General features: G+C 53.6%; 1 protein-coding gene across 1 annotated transcript in view; it reads right to left on the minus strand.

The window, feature by feature from the left end:
• Positions 1-2573: 2573 nt before the first annotated feature.
• Positions 2574-24095, minus strand: part of MXRA5 (matrix remodeling associated 5) — a 30669-nt gene continuing 9147 nt past the window's right edge. Inside the window, exons 5-7 of the mRNA XM_043458619.1 lie at positions 17395-22383; positions 11527-12427; positions 2574-5612 (exon numbers count right to left, since the gene is read on the minus strand). Of these exons, the coding sequence (XP_043314554.1) occupies positions 3707-5612; positions 11527-12427; positions 17395-22383 (7796 nt within the window). The 3' untranslated portion in view covers positions 2574-3706. The remainder of the gene's footprint in view (positions 5613-11526; positions 12428-17394; positions 22384-24095) is intronic.

The following is a 24095-nucleotide window of genomic DNA, read 5'->3' on the forward strand; positions in this document are numbered from 1 at the left end:
AGCTAGCTGGTATCTATCTATCTACTATATATGTATGTATCAATCATCTGTCTACATTGCTATATTTCCATATTTTATCCATGCACCCATCCACACATCTAAATCTATATATCATATATTGTCTACCTATGAATCATATGTATCATCTACTATATAGTTATGTATCTATCATCTATCTTTCTATACATTCATCTATCCACATACCTATTTATCTCATCTATCATGTAGCTATCGTTATCTATCACATCTACCTATTTTCTGTCATCTTTATCATCATCTAGCTAGCTAGCTATTACCTACTATATATTTATGTATCCATGCCCCCTTGGTGGCTCAGCTGGTAAAGAAACCTGTCTGCAATGCAGGAGCCGCAGGATCTGTGAGTTCAGTCCTTGGGTGGGGAAGATCCCAGGGAGGAGGGCACGGCAATCCACTTCAGTATTGTTGCCTGGAGAAGCCCCACGGACAGAGGAGCCTGGAAGGCTGCAGACCATAGGGTCACAAAGCGTCGGACATGAATGCAGTGACTTAGCACGCAGGCATGCATTTATGTGTCTATCAATCATTTGTCCGCCTAGCCATCCATCCATCCACACATCTCTCTTATATATCATCTATGTCTCAATGTATCATCTATCTAGGTATCTATGTACTGTCTACCTATCAATCAATCATATCTATCTATACATACATGTCTATACATGTGTCTGTCAAGCATCTATCCATTCATCTACCCACATACCTATTTATCTATCTGATCTATCCTATCATTGAGAGAGTCAACTCCTAGGCAGGTTGATAAGAAGTCTGGGGGTCCCCAAGGAGAGAGGGGTCTGGAATTCTCAAGGAGGAGGAAAGGACAAACTTTTTTTCCCCTTCTATATTCCTTAGGATTACATAACAATAATGTGTCCTGCTTGAGGACAATTTCTGGGAAAAAAAAAAAAAAACCTTCTGGCTAATCCTGTTATCTTAAAATGTAAATTACGGGAGTGGGTCTAGTAAGGTCTTTACAACCTCCAGACATTCTTTTGATTCACTGTAACAACTAATCAAAAAGTATATAACTCCGATGCTAACACTAGTGAGGGGGCGCTCTTTCTGCCCCCTTCTGATGCCTATGTCAGAAGCTTTCTCTATCTCTTTTATACTTTAATAAAACTCTGTTACATAAAAGCTCTGAGCGATCAAGCCTCGTCTCTGTCCCCAGGTTGAATTCTTCTCCTCCAGAGGCCAAGAATCCCGGCGTCTTTCGTAGTTCAGCAATAAACTTTCATCATCTAGCTATTTTGTATCATCTACCATATACGTATATTATATATTGACCAGATGGACGTGGGTTTGAGCAAGCTCCGGGAGTTGGTGATGGACAGGGAAGCCTGGTGTGCTGCAGTCCATGGGGTCACAAAGAGGTGGATACAACTGAGCAACTGAACTGATATATGCATATATCTATTAACCATCTATCCATCCATCCATCCACCGACACATTCATCTATCATCTATGTATCATCTATCTAGCTATTGATGTATTGTCGATCTATCAAATCGTATCGACTTAAGATCTCTCATGGTGGTTCTCAACTAAGGGTGATGGGGGGGCATTGAAAATATTTAGAGCCGTGAGTTGACTGCCACATATCTGGAGTGGAAGACGCTCCTGACGCTCCGTAGGTATAGCCTACAGATGCTGCTAAGCACCCCAGGACGCACACCACGGCCCCCACCCCAGAAAATGACCCAGCCCCCAAAGTTCTTGCTGCTAATGTTGACAAACCCTGTCCGAGATAAAAGCGTTGGTCTCTGGAGCATGAACGTTTCAAGCAGGACATGTTTCCAACACATCTGGGGACCCTGGTACCCCATCCTGGTTACCTAGCACATCCTAAGGGCTGTGGAGTTACCCTTAAGCCCATAAACAAATTCATACACGAGACAGCATCCATGCTTCCCAGAACGGTGGGAAGCCAAGCTGCTTAGTTTCAATGACTGCTCTTCTTTCCAAATTGGTGGCATGGTCAAAACTCACCTTCTTCCCAAATATTTAATCTTGCTTTTTTACCCGCTTCTCGGTATGGAAAGCCAAAACATGCATGGGACATGCACCCAAGATGCCTCTTTCCTAAAGAAAATTAGCTGAAGGGTTGCCATGACACTATTTTTTTCAGTCTTAATTTATCTTGGTTCAGATCAGAACTGTTTCCACCCTTTCTTCCTGTCAAAGGGGTCGCCAGAGCCACCAACTTGGACTCCGTTTCTTTGTAATAAAAAGAGTTGCAGAGAAAGGAGTAATTCCAGTGTGGTGGATAAAAGCAATTTTTAACCAATCTGATTTATTAAGATTTTTTTTTTTTTTTTTGGATGTGGCCCACCATTTTTAAAGTCTTTATTGAATTTCTTACAATTCTACTTCCATTTTAGGTTTAGGTTTTTTGGCCCTGAGGCATGCGGGATCTACAAAGTCTTAACCACTGGATCACCGGGGAAGTTAAACCAACCAATCTGATTTAAAACTCAAATGCAACTCATGTGCTTTTGCCCTTGAAAAAATACCACTGTCATGACTGCTTGGCTCTTTGGAAAATATTATTTTATTATCCAATGTACATTATATGGGCCTTAAAAATACAGTAAAGCAGTCATGGAAATAACAGATCAACTTTCAGTGGCAGACAGGAGGAAAGCGATTTCCGAGCTTGTCCGGAAGACAGTGGGTTTATTCTCTGGGGTCACAACTTTGCTTTCTGTTCCGTCTCCTCTCATCTCCCTGCAACTCTCACGGGATAAACTTTATTATAAACAAGGAAATTCTATATGTCACTCCCTCCCCCACCCACAGGATCCGTGGGAACAGTAATATCTTCGTGGTTCATGAATTTGAAGGAAGATGAGGAAACTTGCTTCAACTGCATTTCCATGCCTGCCCTAATGTATCCAAGTCTTGTAAAGACCAATAATTTATTATTTTTAACGAGGCAGAAAGTACGTCTTTTGCTTTCTACTCTCATCGTCTGATTAGAAAGAAAAAAATATATATATATATAAAACACTATATAAAAAGTGAGTTCCAGGAAGAAAGCATTCTTATAAAACGAGATGTATTGTATGACACATGTACGTGGGTTAAAAAAAAAAATTAAATCTTTGTGGTTCTCAGGCCTTGTTGGGCAAAGTGGAATGCTGAAATAACGGAAAGATGGATACTCATTCTAGAAGGTTCTATCGTGTTGAAACTGCAGCAGGTTAACTAGGGGAACGCATTTTGCAGCCGGGTAGCAGAGGCATGGTGAATCTCTATGATTTATTTGCAGTGAGTGCTCCTCAGGGATCCTACAGACGCTGGTTCAAGCGGCAGGGGTGGCGCCCGCGACTCAGAAAATTGAGATCCGCACCCAAGTCCCGTGGAAAGCAAGACCAGGGCGCTTGGCATTCTGTAAACTTGTCACAAAGTCCTCCCCGCATCGTGGCAGACACCCCCTTACAGCGCATGCGGTGGTTTCCTCTCGTCATCAAGCTTCATTTTAACTTCCTAAGCGGTCGCAACACACTCCAGTATTCTGACCTGGAGAAGCCCACGGACAGAGGAGCCTGGCGGGCTACAGTCCGGGGAGGAGGGGGGAGTCGCAGAGCATCCCCCACGACTGAGCCGCGAACACTTTCGCTTTCAGGCGACAGCCGTGGAGACCCCGCCGTCCGATTTGGCGTTTCAGTAGATGTGGACGTAGGTGGTCTTAGAGTCGCTGCCCAGGAGGTTTTTTGCAGTGCATTTGTAGAAGCCCGCGTCTCTCTGGCTGGCCTGCTGGACGGTTAGGGACCCCTGCGGGTGCAGGAATCTGTTGCCGTAGAGACGGGGCTGAGTCCCCGCGGTGAGATGCGACTTGTCGGGCAGCTCCCAGCTTATCTCGGCTTTGGGGATGCCCATGGCCATGCAGTTCATCTTCACGGTGCTGCCGGGGCGGGCGTAGATGACCGGCGTGGGCTCGCTGGTGATCCGCGGGGGATAGGCGATGACGATCACCGGGACGCTCACGGCGGCAGGGCCATGCTCGCCCTCCGCCTTGCAGACGTAGGTGCCCCGGTCGAAGACCGAGGCGTCCCGCACGGTCAGGGTGCCGTTCTCCCAGAGGGCGAAGCGCCCCCGCACCTGGGGGCCGTCCAGCACCAGGCCGCTGGGCAGCGTCCAGGAGGGGCGCGTCCCGCGAGCGCCCGGGACGCAGGGCAGCCGCAGGGTCTCCCCGTTGACGATGCTGACCAGGTTGTGGTAGCGCTTGCTCGCCTCCGGCTGCAGCCCCACCTTCAGGGACACGAGCCTCTCCGTGTGGCCCGCCGAGTTGCTGGCCACGCAGCGGTAGGCGCCGGCGTCCTCGGAGGACAGGCCGCTGACGTGCAGCCGGCCGTCCCCCTTGTGGAAGAACCTGTGCAGCCGCTGGCCGCTCCGGAGCTCCGTCCCGTTGGGGAGGACCCACAGCAGCGCGGGCGTCGGGGTGCCCGCGGCCGAGCAGTTGAGACTGATGGTGTGGCCGGCCATGGCCGTGATCTTCTCGCTGACCGGGTCGTGGAAGACGGGCTTCTCCAGCGGCTGCAGGACCGTGAGCTGGACCACCAGGCGGGCCTCCCCGCCCTCGTTGCGCCCGATGCACGCCAGCTGCACCGAATCGCTCATGCGCAGGCTCTTGATGTCCAGCGTCCCGTTGCGGTGGATGGTGATGCGGTTTCCGTAGTAGGGGGCCGGCAGGACCACGCCCTCGGGGAAGGCCCAGAGCACCCGTGGCGCCGGCACGCCTTCCGCCCGGCAGTCGATGAGCTTGCGGCTCCCGCCGGGGGCCACCTCCCGCACCGTGGTGATGGCCTCGGGGTAGCCGTTGATGGTGGGCGGCTGCACGTGGACGTGGATCCAGACGGTCTTCCTGTCCTCGCCGCCGCTGTTCCTGACCACGCACGTGTAGTTGCCGCTGTCGGAGCGCTGGGCCTTCTGGATGAGGAGCGTGCCGTCCTGGTAGACCTGGTACTTGTCGGACGAGGCGGGGATGAGCCGGTGGCTGGGCGACAGCCAGGTGACCCTGGGCGTGGGCTCGCCTTGGGCCTCGCAGGCCACGGTGACCACGTCCCCGTAGGGCACCTGGATCACCGAGTATGTCTTGTTGCGGATGGCGGCCGGCTCGCTCACCACCTTGACGCGCACCCGCATCTCGTCCTTGCCGACCTGGTTTTCGGCGAAGCACGTGTAGTCCCCTTCCTCCCGCGGGCCCACCTCGTTGAAGTAGAGCGTCCCGTTGTGGAACACCACATAGCGCTTGGCCCGCCCGCCGCTGTCGTCCGCCTGCATGAAGGAGTTGACCAGGCTCCCGTCCGGGAGGCTCCAGGAGATCTCCGGGCTGGGGAGCCCCGTGGCCAGGCAGTCCACCTTGAGGTCGCCCCCGTAGAGGACCCGGTGGTCGTTGGCTTCCTTGTGCTGGATCTTGGCGGCTTTCATGACCACGTTCACCTTGAGCGCCACGAAGTCGTCGCCCACCTTGTTCCGGGCGACGCACAGGTAATCCCCCGCGTCTTTGTCGGTGACCGACTTCACCACCAGCGTCCCGTTGGCGAACGCCTTGATCCTGGTGTCGAAGCTGGCGGGGAAGAAGAAAAGGAGGAAGAATGTCAGTCTCCCAAATGCTCTCTTGGCCTGGCTCGAGATCACCGAAGCAAGACAGAGACTTGGGGTTCTGAGGAACTACTGGGTGGTCAGGCTGTTATTTATAGTCACTAAGGCGTGTTCAACTCTTTGCCACCCCGCAGAATGTAGCCCGCCAGGCTCCTCTGTCCATGAGATTCTCCAGGCCAGAATACCAGAGTGGGTTGCCATGCCCCTCCTCCAGGGGATCTTCCCCACCCAGGAATCGAACCCGCGTCTCCTGCATCGGAGGCAGATTCTTTTACCACTGAGTCACCTACTCCATGGGATTCTCCAGGCAAGAATACTGGAGTGGGTTGCTGTGTCCTTTCTCCAGGGGATCTTCCCCACCCAGGGATCGAACCCACATCTCCTGCATCGGAGGCAATCAGAGGCAGATTTTTGTACCACTGAGTCACCTACTCCATGGGATTCTCCAGGCAAGAATACTGGAGTGGGTTGCCATGCCCTTTCTCCAGGGGATCTTCCCCACCCAGGGATTGAACTCGACTCTCCTGTGTTGGAAGGCGGATTCTCTACTGCTGAGTCACCAGGGAAACTCCACCAGTACCTAAGACTGCCACTCAAAACGTCAGATGGTTTTTGCAGCCGAAAGGGGACACTAACCCAAACACAGAAGCAATTTATTTACCATGAATAAGAACTTCCCGGTGGAGCCTGCCCTCTGGCTGGCCTGGCCACGGATTCAAAGATGTGAAATGCAGTCTACGACATCAACCCTGTTAGTGTGCGTGTGTGGGGGGGAGGTGTGTGTGTGTGTGTGGATCAAATATTTGCATGCTGGCCAGTGCGGTGCTTAGGGTAATGATAAAATCAGATCAAGTGCTACAGTCACGGACAGAATGAATATGCATTAACCTTAGGATGAGGTGAAATTTTTCCTAAAAAAAAGGCACTTTACGGACGATTTCTACCCTTGACAGTTCTCATGCGGCTGGACTGAACTGTGAATCAAACAGGAAGCAAAGTAGCGACGCCATGGATCACGGAGGTGTGGTGATCGGAAGGGTTTCGATGCTAAGCTGGGATGCTTCAGAACTTGATGCTGTTGGTCTACAAGTTTCCTCTCTGGAATGTGTCAATGTCAATGTGCTCAGTGGTTCAGTCGTGTCTGACTATTTGCAACCCCCATAGACTGTAGCCCGCCAGGCTCCTCTGTCCATGGGATTCTCCAGGCAAGAAGACTGGAGTGGGTTGCCATTCCCTTCTCCACTAAAGCTTACAGACCCTCACCAGTTTGTGCCTATGCTACATGCCATTTCTCCATGCAGTAGACCTACATTCACACGCTGCTGAGTTAATATGTAAGAAAAAAAAGTTTTTCAGCATAAAGGGGCAACACGGAAAGAAAGACAGAAATAGCTACCCTACATACGGGACATTTTTATAAATAGGTATTGGCATCTCCTCCAGCAGTGTAGAACTAATGCTTTGAATAACGGGTTAAGACATTTGGGAACTTCCTACTTTAAGAGTGTCCAACATCTCAGTTACTTATAAATGATCATTCTGGCTTCTGTAGAGGGAACTTGAACATTCATCCCTAAATATTTCCTGCACACTGCATCATTCTCATAGCATGTATGGAATGGTTAATTTAAAAAAAAAAATGCCTATGATGGAATACAACCTTAAAACCCGATTGCTGTTGTTGTTAAGTCATGGCTGACCCCTTAGAGACGCCATGGATTGTAGCCCGCCAGGCTCCTCTCTCCGTGGGATTTCCCACGGCAAGTATACTGGAGTGGGTTGCCATTTCCTTCTCCAGGGGGTCCTCCCGACCCAGGGACCGAACCCTCATCTCCTGCATTGGCAGGCAGATTCTTAACCACTGGGCCACCTGATCCTTGTTCATCAAAGCACCAATTGTGGTGGTTGAGTCGCTAACTTGTGTCCGGCTCTTTTACGACCCCATGGACTGTAGCCCGCCAGGCTCCTCTGTCCATGGGATTCTCCAGGCAAGAAGACTGGAGCGGGGTGCCATTTCCTTCTTCAGCAAGTCTCTCCGACCCAGGGATCGAACCCGGGTCTCCTGCAGTACAGGCAGATTCTTCACCGACTGAGCTATAAGCACCTATTGACAAGGGCCAAATAAACTGTGTTGTTGGCCACGAGAAAGACAGTCAAGTCTATGTGAATCAGTCGGTCACTGGATAGCAGTGGAGAAGACAAAGATGCTTTAACGTGTCTTGGAGTCAGACTGCAGAAATGTATACAGTAGCATACGTCTGAAAAACATTTAGAAATGCCTATGGCAACGAATCTTAGTCTTGGTCACAATCAGAATCCACAGAGCAAGCCTGAAAAAGGTGCCTGGCTCCACCGCACAGGAGACTTGGCTTCAAGACGCCAAAGTCCAATACCTCTGTTTTTTAAACAATCCCAGTGTGTAGGCGGGGCAGAGAGCCCGCTCCTTTATAAAACTCCCATGGGCCGTTTAATGACACTTTTTTTTTTTTCCTGAGAATGTAATTAGTCAGAAGCTAGGAATAATGAAGCTACAGAGACCGTCGTTTATGATTTACAGCGAGAAGCTCTGGACCGCCCCTGTCGACGCTGGAATGACCATCCTTCATTTCAGCGTCCGTTCAACACTTGCCTCAGCCTTGCCAACGTCAGTGGAAAACAGGCCTCCACGTGGCAGGACACCGGCCCAGCTGGAAGATATTCTGGGGAAAACTGGGTACGTGGTATTCCGGATGGACTGTGCAAAAGTTCATGAGGTACCACCCAGCCGCCTGAAGTTAAAATAGACAGGCTGGGAGAATGCGACAGCAACCTTTTCCTGCATTGGAAGGAGGCTGGGTGTCCGCACAGAATCTTGGGTGCTGCTTTTTTTTTTTTTGGTCCTTGTCCCCTGGGAGGAACCCACACCAAACTGCCCAGCCCTGGAGGCTGAAGAGCCAGGGAGGGGGTGGGGTTTCAACACGGCGTCATGGGTGTGGCTTTGCCTCCCTGCTGCCAACCACTGTCTCTTTCCTCTGCAGCTGGAAACACTGAATAAAGAGACAGTGGCTTTGGGGGAACGCACCCAGGGTTTTGCAGCTTCAGCACCTAATGTAAGGGGCTGGATGACTGTCCATGGTGGCGTCTCCTGTGCATGGCGGGGTTTGGGGCAGCTCTCCTGGTCTGTACTGATTAAACAGTAGCATGTATGCATGGGTGGATGGATGGATGGATAGACTGGATGGATGGATGAATAGATAGATGCATGCATGCAGGATGGATGGATGGATGGATGGGTAGATAGACATATGGGTGGATGGATGGATGGATGGATGGATGGAGGGATAGATGGATGGATGGATGGATGGATGGATGGATGGATGGATAGATGCATGGATGGATGGATGGATGGATAGATGGATGGATGAATGAATAGATATAGAAGCAGGCATGTATGGATGGATGGATAGATGGATGGAGGGATGCATGGATAGATGGATGGATGGGGGGGGTGGATGGATGGATAGACTGGATGGATGGATGAATAGATAGATGCATGAATAGATGGATGGATGGATAGATGGATGGATGGATGGATGGATGGATGGGTAGATAGACATATGGATGGATGAATGCATGGGTAGATGGATGGATGGATAGATGGATGGGTGGATAGGTAGACGGATGGATGGATGGGTGGATGGATGGATGGGTAGATAGACATATGGATGGATGAATAGATGGGTAGATGGATGGAATGGGTGGATAGATAGACTGGATGGATGGATGAATAGACAGATGCATGCATGTACGGATGGATGGATAGATAGATGGATGGATGGATGGAGGGATGGATGGATAAATGGATGCATGCATATATGGATAGATGGACAGGTAGAGAGACATATGGATGGATGCATGCATGTGTGGATGGATGGATGGATGGATAGGTAGATAGACATATGGATGGATGGATGGAGGGAGGGATAGATGGATGGATGGAGGGATGGATGGATGATGGATGGATGGATGGAGGGATGGATGGATAGATAGATAATTAGACAGTCACTTAGGCTATGTCAGCATTTGTCAGCCTCAACCCTGCTGAGGCCTGGGGGCTGGACGACTCTCTTATGTGGGGCGTCCTCGGCACTGTGGGGTGTGGAGGAGCATCCCTGGTCTCCACCCATCAGGTCTAGGAGCACCCCCCACCAAGGTGTGACAAGCAGAAATGTCTCTGGATATTGTCACATGTCCCCCAAGGGCCAAGTCATTCCTGGTTGAGAACCACAGCTAGAGATAGATAGAGAGATGAATGGATGGATGGATAGATGGATGGATGGATGGGTAGATAGACATGGATGGATGGATGGGTAGATGGATGGATGGGTGGGTGGGTGGATGGATGGATGGATGGATGGGTGGATAGATGGATAGATGTATGTACGTATGGATGGATGGATGGATGGATAGATGTATGTACATATGGATGGATGTATGGATGGATGGATAGATGTATGTACATATGGATGGATGTATGTATGTATGGATGGATGGATAGATGTATGTACATATGGATGGATGTATGGATGGATGGATGGATGGATAGATGTATGGATGGATGGGTGGATGGATAGATAATTAGACAGTCTCTCATGCTAGTTCAGGGTTTCTCAGCCTCAGCACTACAGACACCTGGGACTGGACGACTCTCTGACGTGGGCCATCCTGAGCACACATCCTCCACACCGTGGGGTGTGGAGCGGCACCCCTGGTCTCCACCCACCACATGCCGGGAGCCCGGCTTCCCCATTCCTGAAGTCACATCAACCAAAAATGGCTCCCCAAATTGCTCAAAGTCCCCTGGGGACAAAATCCCCCTTGGTTGAGACCCACTGCTCTAGATTCATACGCCTGGGACTCGGAGGCAGGGCAACAAGGCAAGGTGCTTCTTCTTGTAGCCAGAATGAACTTTAAGGACTCCAGATGTGTGACCTTTGTGTATCACCATGTCTTTCATTTTTTTGTTTTTCCCTCCTTTCCTTCTGCTGCGGATACATTTTAACATCACGGGTGGAGCTCCTATGTGTTTTGTTGAGATTCGATTATAGAAAGAGAAGGCAAACTGTTTTTATCTATCATTTTGTTGTTTCTGTTTAGTCCTTAAGTCATGTCTGAATCTTTTGCCACCTGATGGACTGAATCCCGCCAGGCTCCTCTGTCCACGGGATTTCCCAGACAAGAACACTGGAGTGGGTTGCCATGCCCTTCTCCAGGGGATCTTCCCGATCCAGGGATCGAACCCAGGTCTCCCGCATTGCGGGCAGATTCTTTACTTCTGAGCCACCAGGGAAGCCCAAGAATACTGGAGTGGGTAGCCTATCCCTTCTCCAGGGGATCTTCACCACCCAGGAATGGAATCAGAGTCTCTCCTGCGTTGGAGGCAGCTTTTTCACCAACTGAGCTACCAGGGAAGCCCATTCATTCCAGACAAGGAGTCGTTCCCTTTTCTGTCCGACCCCACGAACAGGTGTCCCCCCCAAATCCCAATCATTGGAAAAGACCCTGATGCTGGGAATGACTGAAGGCGGGAGGAGAAGGGGGCGACAGAGGATGAGATGGTTGGATGGCATCACCGACTCGATGGACATGAGTTTGAGTAAACTCCTGGAGTTGGTGATGGACAGGGAGGCCTGGCATGCTGCAGTCCATGGGGTCCCAGAGTAGGACACGACTGAGCGACACAATGCCAAGGGGAGACGGAGGGAGGTGCCCCAAGAAGAAAACTCCAAGGGGAGGCATAGGTAGGTGCCCGCGGAGGCGGCGCCCGTAGGTGTTCCCGGGAGCGCGCGGAGGTGCCCGGGGAATGATGGCGAGTCCGGAGCGCCCCCATACGTACGTACCTGAAAAGCGCGTCGATCATCCGCTTGGACGGCAGCCTCCAGACGATGCGCGGCCAGGGGTCCCCGGAGGCGCTGCAGTCCAGGCGGAGGGTCCCTCCGTAGCGGACGTCGGTCCTCTGCGGCGAGGTGCCGGTGATGCGCGCGTTGGCGGCCGCGCGCTGCACGGTGAGCTGCACCGTCCGGCGCGCCGAGCCCACCAGATTGGCGGCCACGCACTCGTAGCGCCCGCTGTCCTGGGGCGCCAGGTTGCGGATGTAGAGCGTCCCGTTGGGGAAGACGAAGAGGTTGCCGTGGACGAACTGCGAGGGGCGGATCTGGGTGCCGTCGCGGAGCACCCAGCGCACGCTGGGCAGGGGCGCGGCGCGGGCCGTGCAGTGGATGTGAATGCTGAGGCCAGGCGGCAGCGAGATGTTCTCCGCCTTCTCCTGGTGGATGACCGGGGGCAGCGCCGCCACGTGCAGGCGGATGGCCAGGCTATCGGCGCCCGCCGCGTTGCTGGCCACGCACTTGTAGACGCCCCTGTCTTGGAACGACGCCTCCTTGATGCTCAGCGTCCGGTTCTCGTGTAGCGTGACCCTGCCCTCCACGGGGGACACGGTCTGCCACACGCGCCCGTCGGGGAAGACCCAGGAGATCTGCGGCGCGGGGGTCCCCTTGGCCAGACACTCCATGGCGATGGTGTCGCCCAGGTAGACGGTGACGTCCTTGTAGTGGGAGGCCAGGATCTGGGGCTGCTGCACCGTGACGGACAGCAGGACCACCATGCGATCAGCCCCGTGCAGGTTTTTGGCGGTGCACATGTACTGCCCGCGGTCCTGAACCTGGACGCTCCGGATGACGAAGGTGCCGTTCTTCAGGACCTCGAACCGCTGCAGTCTGGTGTTGGGGGTCATCAGAGCGCCTGGAATTCAAAAACACCTGCCATCAGCTGCGATGCACACAGCCTCTTTCCACAAGGATGGAATAAAGACGATTAGTTAATGCATCTCTTGCCTGCAGCCGCCCAGTCGCCAAGTCTTGCCCGACCCTTTGCAACCCCGCTGGACTGTTATCCGCCAGGTTCCTCCGTCCATCAGATTCTCCCAGGAAGGAACACTGGTGTGGGTTGCATTCCCTCCTCCAGGGGATTTTCCCGATGTAGGGATTGAACCTGAGTCTCCTGCATTGGCACTGAACCGTCAGGGAAACTCTTTAATCTCATTTCCCCTGTTTATGTCCAAACTGCAAAAAAGCCAAAGGCCCAACCCCCAGGACTTCCAATAATCTTCTCTCGCGTGCGTGTGTGTGTGCTAAATCACTTCAGTTGTGTTCAACTCTCTGTGACCCGGTGGACTGTAGCCCACCAGGCTCCTCTGTCCGTGGGGTTTCTCCAGGCAAGAAATCTGGAGTCAGCGTTAAGTATAGATACATCCCCTTGCTCTTGAACCTCCGTCCCACCCCCCGCCCCAGCCCGCTAAGTCACCACAGACCCCCGAGCTGGTCTCACTGACAGCTTCCCACTAGAGATCTATTCTTCACATTGCAGTGTATGTACAGGGTGTCATGAATATACACTCAGGCCGTGGAGAATTATAAGAGGTAAAAACGTCCTGTTTCCTCAATGCACACATTTTAAGTGGGAAAGAAAGAGATGGCGTAGCGCTGCGTGCCAAGGCGTGTCCAACTCTCTGTGACACCAAACGGCAAAGGCAAAAAGACCCACCCCCAGTACCTCCAGGATCGCCTGCGTGCCTGCTAAGTCACTTCAGTCCTGTCTGACTCTTTGCGACCCCATGGACTGCAGCCCAACAGGCTCCTCTGTCCATGGGATTCTCCAGGCAAGATTAGTGGAGTTGGGTTGCCAGGCCCTTCACCAGGGAATCTTCCCGACCCAGGGATCGAACTGGAGTCTTCTGCATTGGCAGGTGGGTTCTTTACCACTGAGTCACCTGTGAAGCCCTTTAATTGATCGACTTCTCCTCTTTACGTCCACACGGCAAAGAGCAAAAGACCCACCCCGCCAGTACCTCCGATATTCCTCCTGACTCTTTCGTGAAATCCCTGAATCAGGGTAAATGCCACCTTCACGCCTGGGCAGCGGGTATGCTTTTCAGAGAGGGTTCTGGAAGGTACCATGAGCCCCAGGGTCTCCCAAGGCGGCCTCTTTGTTCACTTATGTTACTGGAGAGGCAGCTCTGCTTTGCTCAGCCCCTGCCTCTCCGAGCGGACGCTCAGGTCCTCCTCAGGTGCCCAGGTCGGCGGCAGGGACGCTCCAGGTTTGCAGTCACCGTCCCCCTTGGCCCAGCCAGGCTCCCGAGAGCGAGGTTGGGCGGGTCATTCTCTGTCCCACGTGGCTGAGCTGAGCTCCCACACATGCTTCCAGACACCCCCAACTCTATAGCTGGGGGGCACCTATTCCTCTTTCTCCCCACCATCTGTGCACCCCAAGAGGCACACGAAAAGACGCTCAGCATCACTAATTATCAGAGAAAGGGAAATCAAAAACTACAGTGAGGTATCAGCTCACACTGGTCAGAATGGTCATCAATGAAAAAAAAATCTACAAACGATATTAAAAAGCAGAGACATTACTTTGCCAACAAATGTCCATCTAGTCAAGACTACGGTTTTTCCAGTGGTCATGTATGCATGTGAGAGTTGGACTATAAAGAAAGCTGAGGGCCAAAGAGTTGATGCTTTTGAACTGTGGTGTTGGAGAAGACTCTTGAGAGTCCCCTGGACTGCAAGGAGATCCAACCAGTCCATCCTAAAGGAGATCAGTCCTGGGTGTTCATTGGAAGGACTGATGCTGAAGCTGAAGCTCCAATACTTTGGCCACCTGATGCGAAGAAGTGACTCACTGGAAAAGACCCTGATGCTACGAATGACTGAAGGCAGGAGGAGAAGGGGGCGACAGAGGATGAGATGGTTGGATGGCATCACCGACTCAATGGACATGAGTTTGGGTAAACTCCAGGACTTGGTGATGGACATGGAGCCTGGCGTGCTGCAGTCCATGGGGTCGCAAAGAGTTGGACACGACTGAGCAACTGAACTGAAATGAACTAATGATAAATGCTGGAGAGGGTATGGAGAGAAGGGAACCCTCTTGCACTAGAACTAACATATGATACAGCAATGTGACTCCTGGGCATATACCCTGAGAAAACCATAACTCAAAAAAAAAAAAATCCACATGCACCTAAATGTTCATTGCAGCACTATTTATAGTAATGACATGGAAGCAACCTAAGTGTCCATCGACAGATGAATGGATAAAGATGTGGTACACACACACACATATACACACAGTGGAGCATTACTCAGCCATGAAAAGGAACGCGCCTGAGTCTGTTGCAGTGATGTGGACGAACCTAGCGTCTGTCGTACAGAGTGAAGGAGGTCAGAAAGAGAAAATCAGATATCCTGCACATTAACGCCTGCATGTGGAATCCGGAAAGATGGGTCCTGAGGAGCCTGTTTGCAGGGCAGGAACAGAGATGCAGACGGAGAGAAGGGACAGGTGGGCACAGCGGCCGAAGGTGAATCGGGAGAATAGCACTAACATATACACAAGATCGTGTGTGAAATAGACAGAGAGAGGGCAGCTGGGGTCTAGCCCAGGGAGCTCAGCTCGGGGCTCTGTGATGACCTAGAGGGGTGGATGGGGGCTGGGAGGGAGGCTTAAGAGGAAGGAGATGTATGGATACTTATAGCTGATTCACGTTGCTGTACATTAGAAACCAACACAGAGTTATGTAAAGCAATTATATTCCAATAAAAAAAAAAAAACCCAACCGGAGCTAACTAAGAAAGGAAAAGTGTAAGTCGCTCACTTGTGTCTGACTCTTTGCGACCCCCACGGACTGTATCCCACCAGGCTCCTCTGTCCATGGGGATTCTCCAGGCAAGGATACTGGAGTGGGCCACCATGCCCTTCTCCAAACCAAGGAAAAGCTGGCACTAGAAGCAGAATCCCGGTCAGGTGGAGGAAGATGCATGATGGTCCCGGGCAGGGGCGTGGCCCAGGGACACGCTACGATGGAACAAGGGACAGAGGACGCTAAGGACAAATGCAAAAGGGGTCTCTTCACTGGGGGGACACGCCTTCCATCCGAGGCAGAGTCCTTTCAGAATGAAGAGCCCCACAGTGTCCCCCTTGCTGGCTTTCTCCAGCAAATTCCTCATTAAATCATTAGGGAAGTCTTTGGCGTCCAGCGTGGAGCCTATCAAAGAGGCCAGTAATCTGCCTGCGCCCAGCGCCTCTTCTCACGACTGGAAAACGTCCAGCGTGTGTGAGATCAGCAGAGAACATTCAGCTGTCTCCAGTGTAACAGCGCCGGTCACTTCCTGGGCTATCTACACGCCAGATGGAGGGGGAAAAAAAAAAACAAAACCCCAACCCTCTGAACAGAATCCAAGCCTGAAGGACACAGCTGTGCTTGAGAGAGACAGAAAGACAAAGAGGAAAAGGGAGGTACATTCTCACAGACTGCAGGGCTGGAAGAGAGACGCAGATCTGTGGATACAGCGGGGCAAGGACAGGCTGGGACGAACCGAGAGGAACGCTGACATATATATATACCCTACATGTTTAAAATATAGAGCATGACTGGGAAGCTTCTGAATAACATAAGGAGCTCATCGTGGTGCTCTGCGATGACCTAGAGGGGCGGTCATCACGTTTAGTTCCCCGCGTCACCGTGAATCTGTTTGGACATCCAAGCAGATGGGTTGTTTTGGATGAAGCAAAGCGGTCTTTGCAGCAGCCCAGCCTGCCAAGTAGAGACCGTCATATGGCCCCTTGTTATGTGCGCTGAATTTTGTCCTTCCACCATCAATTCCTATGTTGGAGTTGGGACCCCCCCCCCCCGCCACCAGAGGCTCAGAATGCAGCTGTGCTTGGAGACGGTCTTTAAAGAGGGGATGAAGGTGAAAAAATGAGGTCTGCGAGGGTGTGTCCTGATCCCAGAGGACCGTGGTTCTGATGAGAAGAGGAGATGGGGACATCAGACACAAGGATGGATGGCCGCGTGAGGAGGAGGCCGTTGACGCGCCGAAGAGGATTCAGGGGGGACCAGTCCTGCTATCATGCGACTTTTGGACTTCCAACCCCCCAAACGGTCAGAAAAGAGGTTGGCTGCTCCAGCCGCCCATGTAGGGTGCGCAGTGATGGCAGACGGGGCTGACTCATAGAAATCACAGCTCTACGTTCAAAGCAAACCAACGCCTGCTGAGCTCAGACCAGACTCCAGCGACCTTCCAAGCCAGTGGGAGGATGCGGGGGGTGGGGGGGACTTCCCCTCACCCTCCCTTGCCGCAAGCACCACGTGCCTTGCCGGTGACTTCTGTACCGAACCGTGCTGGGATAAGGCAAGAGGTTCCTTTGCGGAATATTTCTAAGCCTCAGGGTTTCTCGTCATTGTTCAGTCGATTAATCACATCTGATGCTTTGCAACCCCATGGACTGTAGCCCGCCAGCCTCCTCTGTCCATAGGATTCTCCAGGCAAGAATACTGGAGTGGGTTGCCACAACCTTCTCCAGGGGATCTTCCCAACCTAGGGATGGAACCCACTTCTCTTGCACTGGCAGGCAGATTCTTTACTTCCGAGACACCTGGGAAGCCCTAAGTCCCGGTTAGGAATGCTACGTGTTTCCACTGCTGCTTTGAAAAAAAGCACCCTTTTCATTTCACACCCTTGTTCATTTCTCACTCCCCCATCCCTGTAATGGGATACACCCATCAATAGATTCTCTGGAGTCCTTTCCCATCCCATCTACCTGTCGTCCTGAGAGTCTCTGGTTCTACGTGGACTTCTTAGGCTAAAGGAACGCCCCCTCTCCACCTACCAGCCCCGGTTAGAACGCCCGACGTGTAAACACCGTACCTGTGGACAGCTTGGTCCAAGTCACGAAGGGCTTGGGTTTCCCCGTGGCCTCACAGGGGAACATGACATCCGTCTCCGCGGTGACGGTCACGGTCTGCGGGGATTTGGTGACAATCTGCGGCTTTTCCCCCAGTGTCCAGAATTTGGACGCAGGCGGCCCTCCGGCAGAGAAGAGCTTTGAGCTGCTGTGATGGAAGCTTCTGGAGGGCGGGACGGAAGACGTCGAGAAGGGGATGGAGATCCGGGTGGAGAAGACCGGGGGGATGTTCCGTACATTCGTGGAGGAGGGTGCTGTGGTCCTGGGGGGTTGCAAGACGGGAGGCGCTGGGGGCCCCAGGTCCATGTGGAAGATGCTCTGAGCGTGGATCCGAGTGTAGGGACCTGTGTTGACCTTTCTGTCTCTCAACGCCGGGGCTGGAGAGCTGGGTCCCTGAGGTTTCGGAGTACCTCCCAACTGGGGGAAAGACAGGGTCCTGTTGATAAAGAAAGGGAATCTTCCGCCGGGAAAAGGAGGCGCTCTCGAATTCGGAAGCTTGCCCACGGGGTCTCTTCTTAGATCGGGCAGGTGGTTATTTCCCAGCGACCTGGAGTTGCCCTGGAATCGGTCAGTTCCCCGGCCGGTCGCCGGACCCGGAACGCTAGCTTTGGACACAGGCCACGAAACCACCACGGGAGTCGTCGGATAACTCGTTGATCTTGGGGTCGTCGTGTGCCCGCCCTCCGGCCAAACCCTCGACGGGTACGCGGTGACTCCCGGTTTGCGGGTCAGGTGATGAGGGGGCTGGAAGGTGACCGAGAATCTGAAGGGGCTTTGTGTGACTGCGTGCGGGGGTCTCATGGTTCCTCTCAGTGGGATTGGTGTGGCGGGAACTCCGGCTGGTTGGTGGAAAACCGGGACCCTCCCAGCCTCGTTTGGACCATCTGGAGCACGGGGAAGCATGTTTTTCTTTGTACCATCAAATGCTTCCTTTCTTAACACCTCCTCTGGAGTCAAGGTAAACGTGTCCTGCTTGGGAGAGGGCGTGGATAACTGGTCTGGCTTCGCCAGATGCCGAGTTACTTCGTTATTCACCAAAGGTGCTTTGGTTTCTGGGGTCCGCACATAAGGGAAGGAGATGTGGTCTCTGGAAGCTTTCCAGGCCGGGGACGTCCCTGAAGGAAGAGGTGGTGTGGGTTCTGTGGTGGTCTCTGCAGAGGATATGAGAGTCGTGGGTGGGAATGGCGATTCTGGCTCCTCCACCGGGGCGGGAGTGGACACGCGACTCTGGGGCCCAATTTCAGAAGGGATGGTAGCGTGAGCGGTTTCACGGCTTCTCTGATCACGGATGGTGGTTTCCGCCGGACTTGAGGATGCCTCTACTTTTAGGAAGGGGAGAGTCGTTGAAGGAGCTGTCCGTTGGGGTTGAAACAGCGTAGAGACCGCCGCTGAAGGCGAAAACTCAGTAGGCAAACCTAGATCCGCTGCCTCTCTCACAGAGGGTGATTCTGTAAGCGCTTCCGGAGGGCTGGTAACAGGCGGGTCTGTCTGTCCCATCGCAGGCTGGCTTGCCCCTGGGGGATCCCAGCTCGACGTTTCTGGAAAGGGAGACGTCAGAGACGCCTCCTTAAATCCTCTCGCAGGGGAGACCTTGGCCCCAGAAGGTGATGCCGCGTGAGTGACTGAGGCTCCAGGGACCACACCGTCGGTTTGATAGTCCCCGAGGTCTGTGACACCGTGGTTCTTCATTTCCTTTCCGCCTGACACGGGCTCGCGGGTGACGGGAACGGTCTCTCGGAATCTGTCACGTGATAAATGTGTTTTGCTGACGCTGGCTGTGCTGTGATCTTCCACGCCGGTTATCTCCCGTGGGTCTCCAGTGGTAAAAGAGACGGTCGTAGGGGAAAGCACAGCTTTCCACGTCTTATCTTCTGGAGAAAGGCTGGGCTTGGACACAGAAGCCGCAGAGCTGAGGGTGGAAGCGATGTATCGGTGTCTGTTTGGTCTCTTGCCCTGTTTCCTGCGTGGGCTGCCCCTGGATACAGGTTCGGCATGCTCCTCCGTGTCCAAGCGTCCCAGGGTACCCACGGCGCTGTTAGCCCAGGTCGTAGGACCCAGAGAACTCGCCCCTTGGCTGGCAATCTTCCCTTCGGGCACCTGGGTCGGCGGAGTCGAGAAAGTGTCTGTCGGGGCAAACGTCGTATGCGGGGTCTGTTTATGGCGGTGTCGGAATTTGTGGGGTCGGAATCGCCTCCTCCCATGGGGCCTCTTCCGAGAAGGATGCGTGGTCAGCGCCGATGGTGAAGTGTCCTTTGGGGCTGGCGTGGTCACCAGTGCCGTGGTCATGTCCTTGCCAAACACGACGCCAAGCGTGGACTCCTCGGGACGCTTCAAATCAGTGACGCTGTTCACCACTTCTAGAGTCAAATCAAGTGGAGTGGTCGGGTCTATGGCTTGCCCATTTCCCTCAATGTGTCGGGAGTCCATGGGGTGTGTCTCTAGTGTACCCTCTTCCTGCAGCGTCTGAGAAGTCCCCTTCGTGCCCTCAGGAATCACTGGTTGGCCCGGGGTGCTTAAACCAGTTTTCACAAGCTGCGGGCTGTCTGTCTGTTCCTGGAGGTGCATTTCAGCTGGGACGTCGGGGTCCCCTAAGGTGGGGTCTTCAAGCGGCTCAGATGTCCTGGCCTCGGCAACCCACGAGACGGGAGTTGGCGTGAAGTGTGCGGAGGCCTGTTCTTTCACGGTATGCTCAGCTGGTAGTGGATTTGTCCCCAGATCGGGGTAAAAGTAGGTCACGGTCTCAGACTCAGCCAAGGGTACGGCGTCCATCGGAGATTCATCGTCAGGGGATGTGGACTCCAGCACGGATCCAACATCGAGGGTAGACCAGCTGTCTGTGGCTACCTTTTCACTGGTGGGCCCTTTGTGCTCCATTTCTAGGGCCTGCAGAGTAGAAAATTCATAAAGTATAGATGACGGTGTCGTGGCTGGGGTCTGGTTGGAGTCAACCTCAGTGGGAGTTGTACCCAGGGTCTTCTCAGCAGAGTCCTCTTCAATATACTCTTCCATGGGTGTCGTTGTCACTCTGGATTCACTACCAATGACTCCGTCGTGACCAGGCTGGAGCGGAACAGTCCTAGGGGAGGAGACAGCACTGGAAACCTGCTCCTCCTCGCCAAATACGGACGTATCTCCTGAGGATTCTTCTGCGCTGCTTGTGGTCTGAAGGGGCGCTGAGCCTGGAGCCACGGCAGGCAGAGGTGGAGTCACGTCCTGCCTCGTCAACGAAGGCGAGCTGACTGTGATGACCTGCGGTCCTTCCGTTCCCTTCGGGATAGTTCTCCCACGGACTCTGGCTAAGATGTCCGCCCAGCGTTCTGGATTAATCTGCTTGTTGGCCACGTTTATCCTCCGTCTGGACTCGAAGACTCTGCGGCCTTCGGCGACGTTGGTCTCCGGCTCCTTTGCGGGTTGCTTCCAGGGTTTCAGCTTTCTGCGCCCTTTCCTGGTCTTCGTACCTCTGCCAATGGCGTCGTCTGTTGCTCTGATTAACACCTCTTGGTCCTGCGGGTGGAGGACCGTCCTCGATGCGTTCTCTTCATCTCCCATGCCGGATCCGCCTTCATCCTCCACGATCCCGCCTCGCCCTCCGGAAAGAGTCCTGCCTCCTGGGCGCCCGCCTCTTTTCGGAGACCCGCCGGACCCCCTCTTGCTCACCTGGACCCCCACCGTGAAATGATCCGCCCCTCGCTGGTTGACCGCCACGCATCTGTAGTAACCGCTATCGCGGCCTTGAACCTTGGGGATGGAAAGAGTGCCGTCGGCCAGCACATAGGCGTGCGAGGCATTGGCCATCGCGTTCAGCATCCTTTTGTGTGGAAGGATCCAGCTGATCTGGGCTTCCGGTACGGCCAGCGCCTTGCAAGGCAGCGTCACGGGCTCCCCTGGGTTCTTGTGAACGGTCACCGTGAACGCGTCGGGAGGCTGAATGACCGGCGGCTGCACCAGGACCCTGTAGAGCATCCGGTCTGTCTCATCCCTCACCCGAGCGACGCACTGGTACAGACCAGCGTCCGACGGCTGCGTCGACCTGATCTTCAGCCAGCCGCTGGTGAGGACGGAGAACCTGCCGTCGCGGTCTTCCATCGGCGCTTTCACGACGGACCCGTCCGGGAGCACCCAGGAGATGGAGGGGCTCTCGGAAGCCCTGACGTTGCAGCTCAGCTGGCAGGGGCTCCCCTCCAGGACGGTCCGGGCTCTCTGCACGGCTTTGCCGGGCTCGATCATCACCCAGCTTCTGCTCCGAGACAGCCTCGCGTCCTTGGCGGACACGACCAGGGCGTGCCGAGACGAGTAGGACAGCACCACCGCTTTGGCCGAGCTCAGACGCCGGTTGAGTTGCAGCTCGATGGACGGCTGCGTGACCCACTCCGGCTCGGCGAGGATGTGGGCCCTGACGCCCGTGTAGTACAGCGTGGCGTCGTCGTCGGCATCTTGCCTGTACTGGTAGCCGAGCCTGGGGTCTTTGCCGAGCGCGGGGTCCCGGTGGAGCTTCACGGGGACCTCGCTGTAGTAGGCGATCAGCTTCCAGAGCTTCTCGTAGTTCTGTCGCGTCATGGGACACTCGAAGTCCAAGGCGACCGTGGCGTTGATCTCTATCTCCTGGGGGTCCGTCTGGTTCAGGTGGAGCCTGGACACGTCCGTGGGCTTCTTGATGTCGCAGACCAGGTGGACCGTGTTTCCGTGCTCATCGCTCATGTTCACGGACACGTTCCACGTGGGGAACTGGAATCCGTCCGGGGAGAAGGGGTGCTGGGCAGCCTCGTCCTCGTCCTGATCTTCCTCGATACTCCGGCTCCCGTTCTGTCTCAGCGGGGACTCGATAGAAGGCTTCTGACAGGGGACGTCCTGCAGCTTCTGCAGCTCCTGTTTCTGCCACGTCTTGGGACTGAAGCACGTGGAACAGAGCTGACCCCCTTCGTACGCTTTGTCCTTCTTGCACTTCAGGACTCCTGGAACACAGCATCAGACAAACGTGCTCTAAGTCAACGACCCCAAGAATGGACAGAGGGTGAAGCCTCTGTGTGCATCTTTATCGCCTGGGTGCATCTCAACCAAGATTCAAGACCTTACCTACCTGTGTCCGTGATGTCACTTAGGGAGCTTAAATCTATTTAACCCCACTGTGTGGTAACTAACCAGGGTCTGGGAAGTTCCTGACAGGGAGCAATGAGTACTTTTTAAAAAGATACTCTTAGGGACTTCCTTGGTGATCCAGGGGCTAAGACTGCGAGCTCCCAACGCAGGGGGCTGGGGTTCCATCCCTGGTCAGGGAACTAGATCCCACATGCGGCAAGGAAAAGGTATCTTTAAGTTGACAAAGAACCTCTCTTCGTACACATGATGCAATTTTCCTTTTGTGAAGGTCCAGGAGAACCTACATAAGTCTCTGCAATGCGTGAACGTATTTCCAGGTCCTAGAACCAACTGTGGGCTTTCCTGGCGGCTCAGATGGTAAAGGGTCTGCCTGCAATGCAGGAGACTGGGGTTCGATCCCTGGGTTGGGAAGATACCCTGGAGGAGGGCATGGCAGCCCACTCCAGTGTTCTTGCCTGCAGAATCCCACGGACAGAGGAGCCTGGTGGGCTACAGTCCACAGGGTTGCAGAGTCAGACACGACTGAATGACTAACACTTGAGGACCAACTGTTGGCATGACTCATATCACGCTGACCTTTCATAACTACATTTTCTTTTGCAACAATTACTCATCTCAGGCAGTATTTTCTTTTTTTGGATTCACTTTCTTACTCTTGGCTTCCTGGACACTCAGTCCTCCAGAATTTTGTCCTTCTTTGGCCAACACTGACTCTTTCAGCGCTTCTCTGCCCAACTGATTATGGATGAACCATTCCTGGGCTCCGTCTAAGCTCCCTCCCTTCTGGCCCTGCCCTGTCGTGGAGGGTCTCGCCCAGGGGGTGGTTTCAATTACCGTCTACTGGCTGACAACCAGTTCCGTCTATGCTTCTCCAGCCCAAGCCCATCCCATGGGAGGCACATCGACGTCCTACTTGACAAGTCCATCAGATGGTACAAAGGTTCCCCAAACTGATGTCTACAGAATCAAACTATATTTTCTCCCTGCTAAGCATCTCACGGCTTTTCTGTATTCATCCGTGCCAAGTCGCTTCAGTTGTGTCTGACTCTTGACCCCATGGACTGTAGCCTCACCAGGCTCCTCTGTCCATGGGGATTCTCCAGGCAAGAAGACTGGAGTGGGCTGCCCTTTCCTCCTCCAGGGGAATCTTCCCGACCCAGGGATCGAACCCACGCCTCTTACATCTTGTGTGTTGGCAGACGGGTTTCTTTACCACCAGCGCCACCTGGGAAGCGCTTTCCATATTCATAACCAGTGCCAGCATCTCTCCTGCTGGGGATCGTGGAGAACTACGATGTATTGTGACAGTCTTTGTGGCCTCTACCCCCTTCTTTCCAGTCCCACTGGAAATAAACCAGCCAAGCTGCCATCATCGATGGCTTGGAGTATTATAAACCTCATCCCCGTGAGCATCCACCCCACCCACCTCCCATCCCACCCTTCTAGGTCATCACAGAGTACTGAGTTTAGCTTCCTGTGCTATCGAGAGCTTCCCACTGGCTACCTATTTAACACAGGGTGGCGTATAGATGGGGGTTCCCTAGTAACTCAGCTGGTAAAGAATCTG

This window comes from Cervus canadensis, chromosome X, assembly GCF_019320065.1.
Source record: "Cervus canadensis isolate Bull #8, Minnesota chromosome X, ASM1932006v1, whole genome shotgun sequence".
Taxonomy (NCBI): Eukaryota; Metazoa; Chordata; class Mammalia; order Artiodactyla; family Cervidae; genus Cervus; species Cervus canadensis.